An 18,735-nucleotide genomic window follows, 5' to 3' on the forward strand; every position below is an offset into this window, starting at 1 on the left:
ATTGATTGAATACTTTATTAACAGTTTGCAAAATCTGGGGGGAAAAGAGCTCAGTGGAGCTCCCTCTGGTGTTGTGGTCGTGGGAGTTTTTCACTCTTTTGTAAGTAGTTTGACAGGTACATGGGCACTGGTCAAACACCTGAAACACACACAGACCCCCAGGGCTCCATACTAGGTCCCCTGCTGTTTTCGCTCCACACTTAAATGTCTTTGCAGAGCATATACTGTAGCCAGCACATGTACAGGCTTTGTGCGTTGTGAGCTCATCGGCTCTCGACATTTTTGCCGAATGTCCTGCTATTTTTGCAGAAAGTTTGCCCCCCAGAATAGGGACGCTATTATGGTTCAAGTGTTTTATCGACATTGTCTCGTTGGCTCCATATGGGCTAGATTGTACTATTACACCTGGTGAAGAGAGGGGCAGCAGAAACAATATTGGAAGCACCCAAACGCAGGCGACAAAGTCAGAGCCGGTGCAGATCAAGCAGATTCAGTGACACACAGGAGGAATAGGCTTATTATAAATACAGTCGGTGATGCAGGGAGGCAGGGGGAAACATCCAGGCGTAGGAACAGCATGAGAGCAACGTACACATGAGGGTAGAATGAAGACAATGTGAAGATGCTGGTATGTAAACAGGTTAGAGTTGTAGCTATGTGTAATTGGGAACAGAGTGATGGAAAGAGAGCGGCGATAATGGACAGTCCAAAATGTTTTGATCGTCATGTGATTGGCGTAGAGACCTCAGAAAGCTCCAGTTACTGTACATGTTAAACTGATTCAGAATGTATGGAATCCATGTGCTGCATGCATGCCACTCTCCTACTCTCTCTCTCTCTCTATCTCTCTCTCCGTCTTTCCTGTCTCTCTCTCCACTATCGGAAAAAGAAAACAACTTGACAGACAAGACATGACTAGACGGAGACGGATCATGACACATGTACATTCCTTGCAGTGTCATGGAGAGTTTATCATCATTCACTAAATGACTGATTTACAAACGTATTTCAGGCAGAGCTGTGGTTGTGTAAACGACTGAGTACATGGTTGTAATGTTACATCAATGCATCTAAATGTACACTTGAACCACTTAAAGCCTGACTTATCGTATACTTTGTCGTACAACAGTGTTACGCGGCAAGACTAGCTAGTGTGACACCCATCATACTAGGGAGTGTTGCCAGGTTTTGCGAGAGAAACAAGTGGCCATGTCTAGGAAAACAAGCCCAAAATAAGCGACCCATTTTACCACTTGAACCCTATGTACATCTGCTATTTGAAAATAGACAATCTCAGAAACTCACAACAAAACTACATTTACAAACGACTTTCACAGAAAAAACAAGCCTAAAATCACTTATAATAACAAGCAGACTTGGCAACACTGAAGGACGCCTGAAAGTGGTTAGATTGGCAACCTTAAATGTAAAAGTAAATGCTTTGCGACGCGTTGTGAGCTTGTAGATCTGGGATCTTTGTACATTTTATACAAACTTGTGAAATGGGACATTCTGCGCAATGAGTACTTTTACTTTGGGTAGGCCTACTTTAAGTATACTTTGACGCCAATATTTTGTACATTTACTCAAGTAAATTTTGAATACCAAACTTTTACTTGACGTAAATGACTATTTACTGCATTACGGTATTGATACTTTTACTCAAGTAAAACATGTGAGTAGTACTTCTACCACTGCACTATTGTACTCCATCTGAACTGTGATTAGTCACTCTCTCAGGAGACCAAGAGTATAATACAGCACTGTAATGAACTCGTACACTACAGTGTGTTCTCGTCACAGTTCATGATTTACGCAATATCCCTGACATCAGCCCTCCAGAGACTGAGCTGGTGAGAATGCCAGTGAAGTCAGTGCGGAGGTTCTGCATAGCTCGGACAATTAACTCACACCCACACGTGTGAGCTGGTGGGTCAACACTGGAATTCACTGCTTTCAATGGAGCTCACTGTGGTGTTGCTGCTGCTTCCAAATAGAAGAACCAGTTCCAGTAACAGTGGTGGAAAAAGTACTCAAATTCTTTACTTAAGTAAAGTACAAATACTGCAATATAAAAATACTCTGTTACAAGGAAAAGTCCAGAATTCAAAATTTACTTGAGTAAAACTACAAAAGTGTTGGTATCAAAATGTACTTAAAGTACCAAAAGTAAAAGTACTAAATATTTGAAAATAGCAGATCTACAAGCCCACAACGCGTCGCGATGCGACGCGTTGTGAGCTTGTAGATCGGCTATTTTCAAATAGCCCATGTATAAAATAGGGCTAAAGTGGTTAAAAGTCCATTACGACAAGAGTCCAGTGTTGGAGCATGGTGAATCTCCATTAGGGGGGAGAGTTCCACAGAGTGGGGGCTGCCACACTGAAGGCTCTGTCCCCTAAGGTTCACTTGCTTGTTTTGGGGAATAGAGAGGAGGTCCAAGTCTGTGGACCGCAGGTTCAGTGACAGAGTACTGTATGTTTATGGAGGAGGCCTGAGAGCTACTGTGGATCTAGGGCGTTTTGACATTATGTAGGTGAGAAGGAGTAATAGATGCGGAACAGGAAGCCAGTGCAGTTGTTCACGGCTGGGGGGTGATGTGCTGCCAAGGCTTGGTGAGGGTGAGAACTCTGGCAGCTGAATTTTAGACAAACTGGAGCCTGTAGAGGTACAGTACTTGTTTGGGAGCCCAAACAGGACTCCATTGCAGTGGTCCAGACCAGAGGTAACAAATGTGTGAATGAGGGTCTCAGCCACAGAGTCGGAGAGTGAGGGACCGAGCCTAGAGATGTTATTGATGAGAATGGACTTAGTCCCCCCCCCCCCCAATCCAGATTGGCCGGTACCCCACCAACATTTTAATGTTTTACAAATTGTTAAATATACTAACCAGACTATTACATTTGTCCACAAGAGTGCCTTGGTCTCTTCCCTTTTTTGTTAAATATAATATTTATAAATATTATAAATACATGCATTTCCATATGAATTCCTACAGTAGGTTTAAAATACAGGCTAATACAGGGCCTACAACTAGTGCAGAGTCGGATTTGTTTTGATGCCGTCCAGCGAGAGAGAGCGCGCTTCACAGCGAGTGCAATTGTGCCAAAATGAATGGTTTTCAGATGCGGCACCTTCAAATCTATTAATGGTGGGTGAAATGAATAAATAAAACATCCAGATATCTCTGTTTTATTGTAGTTGAGGTGTTCAGGTGTTAGGAGCTGTCCAGTGTCCAAGGTGCTGGAATTGTCACTCATTCATTCACTACCGCTGTGGAGACACAGGTTTTTGTTGTTTTTCATTGCTAATGTGGTGCGATCACTGTGTTAGTGTGTTCTGTATATGGATGACAATTTGATGATGTGTTTGAAGTTTGAAGTTAGCCTACTAATAGGATTAATAAGTGACCTGTGCCTCGACTTGTCTGCTCGTGCTTTGATTCATAGACTAATTTGATTGTGTTTCATTTTATTTCTTGTTTGTTGTCGGTGCATAGGTTTTAAATACGGTTTGTCGGGGGCATCATTGTGTTTATGGGCTACTACATGACGAATACATGCCCTCCTTCTGATCGTTATCTGGATATAGACAAATCCACAGAGCGCTCCCCTGGTGCAATCACAACTGCAGTGTCAGAATGCACACCGCAGCAAGAGTATGACACCACTGGGCTCTGTTGATTTGTCTATAAACTATAGGTATAGTAGATACTGATGCTGGATAAAGTTTTCTTGGCCTTGCTGTGCCATGGCTCATCCTGCCATCTCCAGCATGCGCTCGGTTTTCTGCTCCTGTGTTTTGACAGAGGTTCCCCTGCTGCCCATAGCCTGTTCTCTGTGACCTCTCTCATGACCTCAAGATCCGATGAACCAGCAACTAGTGGAAATCAGTCAGATTGAAGAAGGAGCGCTCGTTTTCTTCTAATTCGCCCACGCTATAAAATGGGTGCTATACATTGATACAATTAATTTGCCTAATTTGTTATTTTTGCTCTGTCAGGGTGGAACTGTGTTCAGGTGTTAGGAGAAACTGTGTTCAGGTGTATATGCTTGTAGATCGGCTATTTTCAAAGGATCTTTATACATTTTATACATTTGGAAACGTGTGAAATGGGACATTCTGCATAATGAGTACTTTCTACTTGTGGTACTTTAAGTACATTTTGATACCAATACTGTGGTACTTCTAATCGAGTACATTTTTAATTACGGACTTTTACTTGTAACAAAGTATTTCTACATTGCCGTATTGGTACTTTTACTCGAGTAAAAATGTTTAGTGCTTTTTCCACCACTGCATTTGGGAAAGTCCAAATCAGATCTCTCTCACTGTGGTGGTTCTGTTCATGCAGCCAACTTCCACTGGCCTGGTCTTTCCTCTTGGCATCTGGATATGTCATTGACAGTTCATCACCGTGTCTCCTCTGGGCTCACAGAGAGCACACAGTTTTGGGCTGAATTCTTAAGTTTCTTGCCTGATGTTTCCTCGCTCCCTCTATCCTCACTTGAACCGGAAGTTCCGCGAGGAAGTGAGGATTTAGGAGGCATCTCAGAGGAGCTACAGTGCAAGCGGTGGTTTAAAGTAACTAAGTCCATTTATTCAAGTACTGTACCAATGATGTGACGCATTGTGAGCTTGTAGATCGGCTATTTCCAAAAGATCTTTGTACATTTTATACGTTTGAAAACTTGTGAAACGGGACATTCTGCATAATGAGTACTTTCTACTTTTAGTACTTTAAGTAAATGTAGTCAATTTAGTCAATTTAGTCAATTTAGTCAATTTAGAATTCCTGACTTTTACTTGTAACAGAGTATTTCTACATTGCAGTATTGATAGTTGTACTTAGGTAAAACATTTTAGTACTTTTTCCAGAGTATGAGTTTGAGCCAGGAAACATGAGTGTCTCCTTCCAGGAAGACTTTCCAAGCTGAGTATCATGATGACAATGTTGTGTTACGTGTGTACGTGTGTGTTACGTGTGTACGTGTGTGTGTGTTACGTGTGTGTTACGTGTGTACGTGTGTGTTACGTGTGAACGACGTACAACAGCGTCACAGCGGATGCCGATGTAAAACTTTAATGAACTCATTTAGACCTGAGGCCGATTCTACAAATGCCTTCTAAATCAGTAGTTCTCAAACGTTTTCGTGCCAAGGACCCCCTAATTGATATGTATTTGGCCGCGGACCCCATCTCAAAATGTTTTGTGCCAGGGACCCCCAGAAGAGAAGATTTGTGTTAAAAAAAAAACATCTAAATTATTCAAACATTTTCAAACACTTTCAAGATTTTTCAAAGATGTTCATCAATAGCAGAGCGTCATGAAGTGACACACTGTGAGCTTGTATATCTGCTATTTTTGAGAACCACACTTCTAAACCAAAAAAACATAGGTTACTATATATAGCTAAAATCTAAAATGACACAGATGCTTTCCCTGTTTTAAAGGGTTAATTAAAGCTGTGTTTTTTTCATAGCCATCAAATGAGCAGAGGGTTTATTATGTGTTTAAACCATGAACATGGGGGCTGGGGCTCAGCTGTGGCGTAATCACAAACAGACGTTGCTTCACAGTTACTAATGATGTGCCACTTCTCTAGACATGTCCTTGTTTCCTCTCTCCTCGCGTCGTTTTCCTCCATACTGTATGTCCTGGGATGGGCGCAAGAAAGGACACAAATGAGGGAAACAAGGATTCATTTTGTAGACCTGGGATGCCTTGGACGTCTCTCCAATAACGCATTCACTCCGGGAACGCATCTGTGTCATTTTAGATCTCTTTGGCTATTCATGAGCTTGTAGATCTACTATTGTATGCGTGCGCATACAGCACCCTTAACCTAAAACGTCTTCCCACGGCCCTGCTTGTAAGCTTGTAGATCGGCTATTTTTGGCAAAGACATTTGGTGTACTGTAGATCGAGAAAAAGAACACATCAAGTACAGTGCAACTCAGGTCTGTTTAACTATAGGGGGCCAAAGTGGCTAAACTGAAGTGATATTGTTGAATTCCAAATATTAGCATAGTATGCTGCAGCACCCATGGACTTAATTGAGTCACGGCACCCTAGGGTGCCACAGCACCCTCTTTGAGAAATCCTGATGTAGTGTATTTTTGTATTGTGGCAGACACTTTTTGTGTGGGAACATAACACCCCTCTACCCCCTGGCCCCTCATGATGCCACATGTTATCAAATTAAAGTGAAATATTTCAGACTATCACATATGTGAAAAATAACGTAGGAACTATTCTGGCCTACTAGCAGTGTGCACAAAACATTCACACTGATCGGTCTAGCGGTTTGTGAGATTAGCTCCTGGCAAACACACACGCACGCACACACACACACACACACACACACACACACACACACACACACACACACACACACACACACACACACACACACGTTGTGAGCATGTAGACCGGCTATTTCCAAAGAGACTTTGGGGGTGTCCCCATATGACAGTGTAGTGACAATTTAAGGACTTTTAAGACCTTTTTAATACCTACAAAAAAATGAAAGAAAGAAAGAAAAAAATACCATCACTGCATCAAAAGTAATCAACAAGCTATACTATAAAAACGGATCAAACATTGGCCAAAATTGTCAACAAATGTAAGAAAGAGGCGATCTACAAGCTCACAATGCGAGGCGGTTGTGAGCCGCTGGTGTGGCTCAGACTCAGAGCTTCTTAAAGTGAGAACCACTGTGGTGTAGCTATTTAAACCCCTACCATAATGTATTGTTTATAGTGAGTTGCGTTTTCACACCGTCAATGGAGGTATAGGCACTACGCAGACAGCAAATGGTGTTCTGCACCGTGGTCAATAAGGAGGTGTGTGTGTGTGTGTGTGTGTGTGTGTGTGTGTGTGTGTGTGTGTGTGTGTGTGTGTGTGTGTGTGTGTGTGTGTGTGTGTGTGTGTGTGTGTGTGTGTGTGTGCGTGTGCGCGCGCTCGCGTGCGTGCGTGTGTGTGTGTGTGTGATTTTGTGGTGAATATCACAGGTGTGTTATTTTTGACACTAACAGCAGGGTTGGATTTGCTGAGGTGGGTGTGTGTGTGTGGGGGGGGGGTAATATCTCCCCCCTGGCCAAGCGGGGATTGTCTCTTGGATGAGACGGTAGAAATTTGGTCTCAGAAAAGTTGCGGATTACAGCAGGGGTCTTCAACTTCTGAGGACCCCTAGGGGGCCCTCAGAAGTTTTTTTTTTACATTAACCACTTGAACCCTAGCATCCATATTCGCTGAAAATAGCCGATCTACAAGCAAAAGGGTGGTTAGATGTGAATGAAAATTCACATTAGTATGAATCCAACACTGAGCTACACACAACACTGATGCTAGTGCTGTCAAACAAGTCTATGAAATCTATGAAAAAGTTTAATCTATACTGCACAATTTTATACAATATATATGATTGAAGTAGGGGGTCCCTGCTTCATCTACCTTTCAGCTAAGGGCTGAAAAACATTGAAGACCCCTGGATAAGGATTCCAACTTCAAAAGACATATACGTCATCATAATTATGATACGTAGCCTGCCAGTTCAGTTCACTGGAGAGAGGTTTACTTGCACGTGCGTCACTATGTGGGTGTATTATGTGATGTGTCCAGCAGTTTACCAATCTGGCGGTCTATTTAAGCTCACCTCATTCACTGTTCTTCCTCTCTCTGTCCGTGTCGCTGAAGGTTGGTATGCACTTGTTTGCTCCCACCACCCCAGCACCACCACCACCACCCCAGCACCACCAGTCTGGCTCTGTTTCTTAGAAGGGCTCTATTTCCCCTGTGGGCGTTATTATGTATACATACATTATTTATCCAAAACGTTTACTTTTCAGGAAATGTAAAAATAACCATGTGTTCCAATGGGATCCGACCACAGACAAGACTTCACCACTTTCACTTTCAATATTGTTCAAATAGTGAAAATAGCCCATATACAAGCTCGGAGATATTTTTTGCTATTTCTGTTTGACAAAACAAAGTATAAATCAGGCTTAAAGGAGTAGTTCACCCCATCTATCGATTACTCACCCCATGGAGACTTCAATTCATGGATAGTTTTTGGTCGCATTCCTAAGCCAATAATTTGATGCCCGGCAGCGGTTCCGGTATAGGAAACATGAACCACTGCTGGGCATCAAATTATTGGCTTAGGAATGCGACAAAAACTAAACAAATCTCCACGGGGTGAGTAATCGGTAGAATAAAAGTCATTTTGGGTGTGAACTATCCCTTTAAGTGCATGGTTAATAGGTTCTCTTGATATATTTGATTGTGGTTTTTTTAAATAACACCCTCCCGTGTGTGTGTGTGTGTGTGTGTGTGTGTGTGTGTGTGTGTGTGTGTGTGTGTGTGTGTGTGTGTGTGTGTGTGTGTGTGTGTGTGTGTGTGTGTGTGTGTGTGTGTGTGTGTGTGTGTGTGTGTGTGTGTGTGTGTGTTGTGTTGTGTTTTGTTCCCACAACTTCCTAGACGAGTCATCGTGGTGAGGTAATGTGTTCCAGAATGTCCTCTGTGTCTCTCTGCTGCCCCCTGCTGCTCGTGTGGCTCCTGTTGGTACTGCTGGTCCAGTCACCTGTGGGTCAGTCCAGACCGCACACCGACGTCTCCGGCACGGGTAAGGACAACCGCACTGTGACATCACTGTGACATCACTGTGACATCACTCCCCTTTTACACCCAAAATAACTTTGGTTATATAGAACTGGTTCCGTTCTAGATTATTGGAACCTTGGTGCTTTCACGGAACCTTCCGCGAACCGGCTTGCGCTTCTACCAGTTTCAACCCATTTAGACCTGGGACGCATCTGTGTCACTTTTTCATTTGAGCTAAAAAGCATTATTTTACAATTTGGCTATTCAAAAATCGAGAAAATGTGTGCAAAATCTTTGAATGTATATATTTTTAAAGCGAACATTTGTAACTCAAATCGTTGCTTCTGGCGGTCCCCTGGAACAACATATTTTGAGATGGGGTTCCGCGGCCAAATACATATCATTTGGGTCCTTGACATGAAAAAGTTTGAGAACCACAACATGACAGCAACATAGGTTTTTTTTTAAAAAAAGAAATAGGATTTAGAAGACATTTTGTAGATTCGGTCTCAGGTCTTAATGGGTTAAGCAGAACCATTGTAATTGGAGGCAGCATAATGGTAAATGGTGCATTTATATAGCGCCTTTATCCAAAGCGGGAGGCATGCGTTAATCCGACAGACCTTTTCTCCGACTATGTCGCATCCACGTGCGGTTAGGGTTAGGGTGCGGGTTTGGTTCGGGTTTAGTATTGGAAACGTCGGAGCGCTGCGCTGTCGGAGGAATGCGCTGTCGGACTAACGTACTGCACCCATCCAAAGCGCTTTACTGTACATAGATTGTGCATTACATTCACCCATTCACACACACATTCACACACCGACAGCGGAGGAAACCATGCAAGGCACCAACCTGCTCATCGGGAGCAATTAGGGGTTCAGCGTCTTGCTCAAGGGCACTTCGACACTAACTCTGGGGGAGCCCGGGATCGAACTATGGGAACCTCGCAGTTGCCATCCGACCGCTGTACCTGCCACTTTACACCTGAGCCACTGCCGTCCAGTATAGCTGAATGGCATAGCTGGTTAGAGAGCCCACATGAAAGCCAGTGAGCCTGTTCTGGGACAAACATTTGGCAAAAATATGGCAGATCTACCAGCTCACAATGTGTCGCGACGTGACACGTGACGTTGTGAGCTTGTACATGTGCTATTTTCGTGAAAGGCATTTTGTGTAGAAGGGAAAAAGGAAGGGGGCCTGGTATAGACCCCTGGGCGGCCCCAGTCAACTAAGTATATAGGCTTTAAGTGCTAAAGCCTTTCATGTGATCATACTGTATGGCAAGAAAAAGTATAAAAAGGTATAAAAAGTCTGCGTTTTACAGTGGTCTCCCACATCATCTGTTTTTACTTTGGACCTTCGCCTGTTTGGGAATCCCAGAACTGTACACTTTGATGTGTTTATAAGTATGTCAGTAGTTTAGTGTTAAAAGTCATCACATTGCTATATTAGCCGCTTTGTAGCCTATGTGCTGTGGTTATGTTATGGCCTTTAAAGAAATCTTGCTTTGAGGCAACTTCAAGTTGTAGGATGCCATGTCTTACCAAAGCTTCTAAAAACATTCCTATGAGAAAATATCTCTGTAATAAGAAATTTGTATTTTAAGTTTTGGCAGATTTTGGTCTTGTGGTGTCTGGGAATACTGAGGGATTTTTCATTGTGAAACTAGCATTTGGCTCCCATGGTTCATTGGCTATGGTCTGTTGCCTCTCTGGCAGTAACTATACATTTACTCAAGTACTGTACTTAAGTACAATTTTAAGGTACATAATACTTTATTTGAGTATTTCAGTTTTTTTGATACTTTATACTTCTAGCCCACTACATCTCAGGTGCAAATGTACTTTTAATAGAGGATATGCGCATGCTTAAAGTGAATGGCACATCGAGTGGTAAAGCAACATGCAAAGTGAGTTTAACATTGTTTAATGTTGTTTAATGCAATCAGATATGACTTTTCTGTTTGGATGCATGGGCTGTCAAGGCCAGAAATTATTTTTTTGACACTCAGTAGGCATTCCTGCATAACTTCCGGGTTTGATGATGATGTCACACGCATATCCTCTATTCCGCTAAATTCGTTTGACAGCTTTTGTTACTTTGCAGATTTAGATAACTAGAGTTATCTAAATCTATTAGATAACTCATTTAGATCATCATTTAGATAACTAGAGTTTTCTAAATAGAGGTATCTACAGTTCGGGCCGCTATGCGAGTATGCGGCACCTCACACCTACATCGCACCACAGATCTGACTGATATGTCCATATATGGAGATCTGAGCTGACTGATTTGTTTGCTGATGCCATGACGACACATTGACGTTAGACAGAGGTCAGAGGTCCGTCCGCCCACCGGCCGGCGGGACGGTCCACCAGCCAGCCGATGCTCTTCTATCGAGACATTTAGATCATGTCAAAGGTCATGTCTCACCTAGACACAGGATCTGACACGAGCAAGCAGGCATGCTCTATTAGCTCAATGGTAAAAAAAATAAAAAATAAATCAGCACTTGCGCAGGAAACCGAGTTCAAATCCAGGGGAAGAAGAAGGTATTGCTATACGTTTACTTAAGTCCAAAAATGTGGGTACTTTTCCCAGCAGTGCTGTCCAGACACAGGAAGAGAGACGGAGAATTATTGAGCAGGGTGTTAGTGCTGGCCAGACTGCTTGTGGGTAATCAGCTCCGCCAAAAAAATACAAGAAACTCTTTTCAGAAAGCATTCGACTTCCTATTCTCCCCCCACCTACCCCCCCCCCCCCCCCCCCCCCTCTCTCTCTCTCTCTCTCTCTCTCTCTCTGTCCGTCTGCCTCACTTTCCCTCAGAGTGACTGTGTGTCTGCACATGCTCATAAACTCCCCGTGCCTGGATGTGTGTGTGTGTTTTTTTTTTCTTTCTTCTTTCTCTTTGTCCCAGACATCTGGAACCCAGCTGTGTAGTACATGCGATACTGTTGTTTTTGACTCCATAAATTCCTGTTTTTCTCCCGGTCCATAACACATCAAATGTAACTGTTTTTCCGCCGCTCTCTCTCTCTCTCTCTCTCTCTCTCTCTCTCTCTCTCTCTCTCTTAACCGTAAACAACAACATCTGCTTTGAGTTTCCCACCTCGCTCGGCTCTGCTCGTTTCAAGTGGAGGTGGTCGATGTTTTTGTTATGGTCAAATCAACGTTAAACCACGTTCAACCTGCCGTCCCTATTTTTGGGCATGAGTACACAATGTTCCTTATACTTAGATGAACTTTTTTCTTTTCCAAATATGATGCTTTGTATAATGGTCCTCCTGTTCATGTGAACCTTCCAAGCATCATTATCACTCGTCCTCATGATGGGATTATTAAGGCTAGACAACTTTATATGTGATGGCAGGGACGTGCACAGATAGACTCTAGGTGGTGCTAAAAAAAACGTTTTTTTTTCCAGTTTACAGCAGGGGTCTTCAACAGGGGGTCCGGGACCCCTAGGGGGTCCTCAGAGTTACTACAGGGGGTCCGCCAATTCTTTATGTGATATGATTTTTCTTTTTACCATAACCACTTGAAACCTAGCATCCCTTTTCTGAGGAGAACTTTAGCCAAAAATAGCAGATCTACAAGCCCACAACGCCTCGCGCTGCGAGGCGTTGTGGGCTTGTAGATCGGCTGTTTTTGGCAAAGAGGTATAGGTGTAGAGGGAAAAAAGAGCAGACCAAGTAAACAAAAAAAAGTATAATTTACTTGAGCACCTGCCCCTCAAAATGTCTGTGCACGCCACTGTGTGATGGTGATTAAGAATATATTATTTTCCCTCCAAAATGGTCAAACACAGTGGATATAAAAAATATACAACTACAAGCTATTAGCTACAAGCTATCGGTCGCACATAGGCCTGTCACTTATTACATAATCGTCTAATTGCAATTATTTGAGATAATCACAATTATTTTTTGCATAATCGATCTACAAGCTTACAACGCATCACTTTGTGACGCGTTGTAAGCTTGTGCAGTAGATCAGCTATAAGCTATCAGCTTGTAGATCAGCTATTTCAGCTATTTTCAAATGTACAAAATTATTGAATATGTAAATAATGTCTTTATATTTTAAGTTATTTGTCATATCTGGCCTGTGCAATTTTGATTACGAAGCCTAAAAGGCAAACAGAAATGTATTTTGTATTCATATGTTCCAATGTTCAGTGCCAAACACACAATTAAATCCTTAATGTCATTATTTGAGTGTCAATTAATGGTCAACTTAAATTTCGTCGCCTTGCTAAACTAATGGCCTATGTCATTTTTTAAAAGTTTTTCAGGAAAAATAAAAAACTGATCCAAAACAAAACTGTATGATATTTCTTAATCATTTCACCCAAAACGTTTATAACAAATTATGACTATTTAAATAGAAATAACACTGTCTGTCAGTTATGGTAACACAAGAGATTTAAATAGGTTTAAATAATGAAATCTGACTTAGGCCAAAAAAATGTTACAAAATGGGCTAAATCAGTAAATAATTTGGCCACAGTCACAAAACCATGTGACTTAGGCCAAAACATTTTTTTTTTGCCTAAGTCACACTAGGGAGTTAGGCCATTATACTAAAAGGGGAGGGAACAGCATGATCCTTTTCAATTAGGGGATGGGCGATTTTACCAGAGGTGGCCAGTGTCATGAGGAGCTGACTTGGGCAAAAATATAATTTTCCTCAAAAAATGACTTAGGCCATTAGTTTAGAAAGGTGACGATTTGTAATGGTGACAACCCTATAGTCGCACAACGAAGTTCGGGGCTCTTGAACTCAAAGCTCTCGCCTCTCTTTTGGTTTTGTGTGACTGAACTTAAGCCTTTTTGTCGTTAAGAACAGGAAGGAAGTGTCCTGGACCTCACTACTAGTGTAAAATAGTACATTCCTAAAAACCCACCTAATACTATAGCAGTGGCTGTGACTGGCTGGTCCCTCTATAAACGTACCCAACAGAAGTAGCAGTAGTGGAATTTGACACAATGCCTACCAGATGTCCCTACGCTTTTTTTTTTTCATTGTTCCCCTTGTAGAGAGGAGACACTGCTGTTGAAAAAGTACTCAAATGTTTTACTTAAGTAAAAGTATCAATACTGCAATCTAGAAATACACTGTTACAAGTAAACGTCCGGAATTCAAAATTTGCTTGAGTAAAAGTACAAAAGTATTGGCATCAAAATGTACTGAAAGTACCAAAAGTAAAAGTACTCATTGTGCAGAATGTCCCATTTCAAGTTTCCAATGTATAAATATCTTTTGAAAATAGCAGATCTACAAGCTCACAATGCATCGCATTGTGAGCTTGTAGATCGGCTATTTTCAAATGGCCGAAATGTATATAGGGCTGAACGCCTGTTTTGTAATAATAATCAAAATCTACAAAGTAACTAGTAACTAAAGTTGTCAAATAATTGTAGTGGAGTAAAAGCACAATATTTGCCTCTGAGATGTAGTGGAGTAGAAGTAAAAGTATTGGAAATTGGAAATACTCAAGCAAAGTACTTAAGTCAATGTACTGTTACTTTCCACCACTGTTCATTTCCAGCTCAGGATGATTTGACATTCCCAAATTCTACAAACAGCTTAGTTATGGACATAACGGTTAACTTATACACATGTTCACATCACTCATACAGTATCCAGGCCTCACACAGACATCATAGCACACCCCCCCCCCCTCCCCCAACCCAGGTATAGGCCTTTATCCATAACATACGGTAGATTTAACCGCCATAAAAGAGCACCTGACTGCAATTTACAACCGGACCTAGAAAAGTCTTCTAGCTTGCCAAAAGAAATGACCCCCCACTGTTTTCCTGTAAATGTACTTTTACTGCTCCTGGTATTGATGATTTCTTGTACAGTATTGTATTGTATGTTTTATATGTCTTGATGAATTGAATACACAGGAACCAAGCAAGGCCTCAGGGCTTTTTGTGTATAACTTTATTGTACCTCTGTATTTTTTTGCAAACTGTTGCAAATCTTCATTGTTAATGTAACTCTCAGAGTGTACAAATTAAGGGTTCATTTGGTTCCATCTGTACACTCTCAGACTTAAGGCAGCTCTCCACCGCACCGGTTTAGTCCCGACTCGGCGGCGGGAGGCGTTGGAAAACGTCTGCTGCCGACAACTTGTTGTCGGATAGTGTCGTTCCGTCGAGTCGGGACCTCTATCGACCCGACGATGAGAAACCAAGCATGTTCAGTCTTTGGGCCGACTGGTAGATCCGTGGGGTAGTGAAGAGGCGGGAGAGAGGGGGGTAAAGGTTTGGTCCGAGCTGGCTTTGGTGTTGCCAGATTCTGTGAGTGAAACAAGGGACCGGGTCTAAAGAAGTGACCAGTTTCACCACTTGAACCCTATTATATCAGCTATTTTCAAAAAGAATCTTGAAAGCAAGCCCAAATAAGCAACTACACTTCAGAAACAAGGCCAAACAAAAGCAACCAGCAACTATGAAGCCCAAAGTCGCTTATAATAAGCAGACACTGGCACCACTGGCCAGCCTGCCAGCTCTAACGCATTAGCACAACAATGTGCACATCGGCCGACTGCTTATGCTGAACTAAATGCCAACTTTTTCCAAAAGATTACCAGTCTGTTGCAGTCTTAAGTAGTCTGTTTGGTGGAGAGTCACCTTTACAGACCCGTAAGGGTCCATTTGAACCCCTGATGGTACCCGTTCCCGACGTTTAGAATCAGCTGCATCAATCAACTTGCCTGTTGTGCGTACATACGCAAAGCACGCTAACTCTAAACACAGTTATTAAGGTCAGCTTTTTGAACATAACGTATGTCTCTTTTTTTCCAGCCGATGCTGTTAAATCATCTGAAGATGAAGATGATGACGATGAGTCATCCTCAGAGGAAAACAAACTGTCAAACGAGTTCTCAACGAGCAACGAGAAACTGCAGCGTAAGAACTGTCAACTCTAATGAGCCTTTTCTCTTCTGCCTGATTTATACATCACTGTGTCACGCACCCAAAACAGCCGATCTACAAGCTCGCAAGATGTTGCGATGCAGCGGGTTGTGAGCTTGTAGATCGGCAATGTTTTTGGTGTAGTCGGTCCAAAGACAAAGAGGTCCACGTACAGAGCCAGCTCAGGTCCAGTTTACCAAGTCTAAGCGAGGGTTTAAGTGGTTCATGTATGTGTGAGAAAAAAACATCAATGATTGTAATCAGGACTCTGTGAAATGACAGTATTTGTCGCTCAATCTGATGCTATTAGCCTTCTCCTCTTTATTGGCTCGACGCCTTATTGTGTTCAGTTGGAAATCAGCCATTTCTCCATCACATCGATGCTGGGGCGGAGATGTGATGGCACATTTAAAACTTGAGAAGCTCAAATGTTCTACCAGGGCCAAGATGTTTTTACAAGGTTTGTAAGACACTTTTCAATTATTTTGATCTGAAGTTCCTGGCTGCTGGAGAAACTGAGACATAGGACGGTGAATCACCAGATGGACAATTTCTGTATGGCAAGTAACTATATGTGTCCCGGGCTAGCAAAAAATGTGCGAACGCCACAGTATCAATCAGGTAATACCAGGCTACATTTCACTTAAATGTCAGAGCTTAAATCGACATCGTAAATCGTAAATATGACATAAATGCATTCCTGTGCAGGGATGAGCTGTGGATTTTTGAGCTAGGGGGGGCTCTATTTTCTGACGGCACGTGCCCGCGCACGTGCACGCATGTGCACATAGCCGATCAGCTCAGTGCTAGTTGAAATACTGTATTCAACATGTGATTTTTAATGTAATTATATCTCTTATTATTTAGCTGCATTGTTAATTTGTTGTTTTTATTTTTGTTTCAATTAATTAATTATTTTATTTTCCTTTTAGTTTTATATAAAAGCCCTTTACATAGACTCACCCACACATAAGTACTTAAAATAATCAGACAACTTGTACTCAGAGAACTGGACCTCTGCTAAGCGATCCCCTTCACACTCTGCAGTGCAGAGACTGTTGTCTCTCATTGTGAGAGGAATTCAATTCAAGTCCATGGCTTTTCTCGAGTAGCCTAATGTTATGCAAAGCAGCCAGGTAGAGCCTATTGAGAACGGCTCGCCACTGACGGCGCGAACCTTGAGAGGCTGTTGTTTAAACTTTAAGGTGTTAAAGACCGCCGCTGACGGTGCGTGCTCGCACGTGCATGTGGAGCACGCGTGAGCCCCCAGCCCCCATAGCGCCAGAGCTAAGGGGTCGCCGACCCCCTGAGCACCCCCTACAGCTACAGCAACTGAAATCGAACATCTGTCCAGATCCGCCAGGAGTTCCCCAAGTATAAGATTATGTCATTTGTTTTCCCCTCTGTCTTTTGTGTCTTATTCTATTTTATTTAGTGTATTGTTAATGTACTGTGAGGTAGTCCTGTGGTATATGTTGTTGTTAAAAAGAAAAATCAATAAAAACAACTGAATATAATAATATTAATGGTAATGAGGACTCATGTTGTTTCAGCGCTGGCTCCTCAGTGGATCATGCCAGACAGGATGGAGAAGCGGCTGCACGCCGTGCCCGCCAGCAGGACGGTGAAGTTCCGCTGCCAGGCCACCGGGAACCCCAGTCCCTCTCTGCACTGGTACAAGAACGGCAAGGAGTTCAGGAAGGACCAGCGGATCGGAGGATTCAAGGTGCTTTATTTTGCTTAATAGAAAAAACAAGGCAGTGAAAATACAATTATGATTTCCTATGTACACCTCTGGTGTAATCGTTGCTATAGAGCAGGGGTCTTCAACAGGGGGTCCGGGACCCCTAGGGGGTCCTCAAAGTTACTACAGGGGGTCCGCCAAATCTTTGTGATATGATTTTCTCTTTTAAACATACCACTTGAACCCTAGCATCTGAGGAGAACTTCAGCCAAAAATAGCCGATCTACAACCTCACAACGCCTCGCAGCGAGGCGTTGTGAGGTTGTAGATCGGCTATTTTTGGCAAAGAGTTATAGTTGTAGAGGGGAAAAAAGAGCAGCAAAAGTTTATCTGAAACACACTTTTATACAATATGGAGGGGGTCCCTGCTTCATCTCTCTCTCAGCTAGGGGGTCCTTGGCCTGAAAACGTTGAAGACCCCTGCTCTATAGAGTTTAGAGTTTTTGTTCAGTAACAGGGCTCTCACCTCTCCCCCTTGTTAGTAAACAGAAAATAACATTTCGGGCCGGGATACCAGTTTCATCCTATCGTATCGGGAGAGAGAACTCATACAGCGTACATGATAAACAAGTTGAAATTGGAAGTCATGAAACCAAAACAAAAGCAGATAAAACTGGAACGCTGTAACATTTCAGCTGATTATTAATGATGAGGGAGGGAGGGGGAGCTGACGTAGCTGAGTGGGTGGAGAGGCTGTCTGGGAACCAGAAGGTCACCGGTTCCACCCAGTCTGTGTCAACGTGCCCCTGAGCAACACACTTAACCCCTTAACTGCTCCCTGCGTGCTGTATTAATACAGTAGCACCCACTGCTCCTAATAGTTAGGATGGATAAATATGTGGAAAATACTTCAACAAATACTCCAACAACAACTTGAGGGGTCACAATTGATTCATCTGTGTGGGTTCTCTCTCCTGATTGGATCAAATTGGTATCCTGAACTGAAAATGTATTTTCTGTTTATGAAAGAGCTGGAGAGACGTTGAGACCCCTGTTACTGAACAAACACTCTAGCAATGATTACTATCAGAATATAGAGCTATTTAACACTGTTACTGAACAAACACTCTAGCAATGATTACTATCAGAATATAGAGCTGTTTAACACTGTTACTGAACAAACACTCTATAGCAATGATTACTATGAGAATATAGAGCTATTTAACTGTTACTGAACAAACACTAGCAATGATTACTATCAGAATATAGAGCTGTTAACTGTTACTGAACAAACACTCTAGCAATGATTACTATCAGAATATAGAGCTATTTAACTGTTACTGAACAAACACTCTAGCAATGATTACTATCACAATATAGAGCTGTTTAACACTGTTACTGAATAAACACTCTATAGCAATGATTACTATCACAATATAGAGCTATTTAACACTGTTACTGAACAAACACTCTATAGCAATGATTACTATCACAATATAGAGCTATTTACTGTA

The 18,735-nt window shown here is 42.3% G+C and overlaps 1 protein-coding gene across 2 annotated transcripts in view; it reads left to right on the forward strand.

The window, feature by feature from the left end:
* LOC311038164 (fibroblast growth factor receptor 1-A-like) overlaps positions 1-18,735 on the forward strand; it is a 38,308-nt gene that overhangs the window by 3,842 nt on the left and 15,731 nt on the right. Inside the window, exons 2-4 of one of the 2 annotated variants that reach the window (XM_084047531.1) lie at positions 8,486-8,630; positions 15,427-15,531; positions 17,091-17,263. In XM_084047531.1, coding sequence (XP_083903657.1) covers positions 8,507-8,630; positions 15,427-15,531; positions 17,091-17,263 — 402 coding nt within the window. In that variant the 5' untranslated portion in view covers positions 8,486-8,506. The remainder of the gene's footprint in view (positions 1-8,485; positions 8,631-15,426; positions 15,532-17,090; positions 17,264-18,735) is intronic. The other variant, XM_084047532.1, reaches the window with a different exon arrangement.

This window comes from Gymnoscopelus microlampas (assembly GCF_963454915.1).
Source record: "Gymnoscopelus microlampas genome assembly, chromosome: 21".
Classification (NCBI taxonomy): Eukaryota; Metazoa; Chordata; class Actinopteri; order Myctophiformes; family Myctophidae; genus Gymnoscopelus; species Gymnoscopelus microlampas.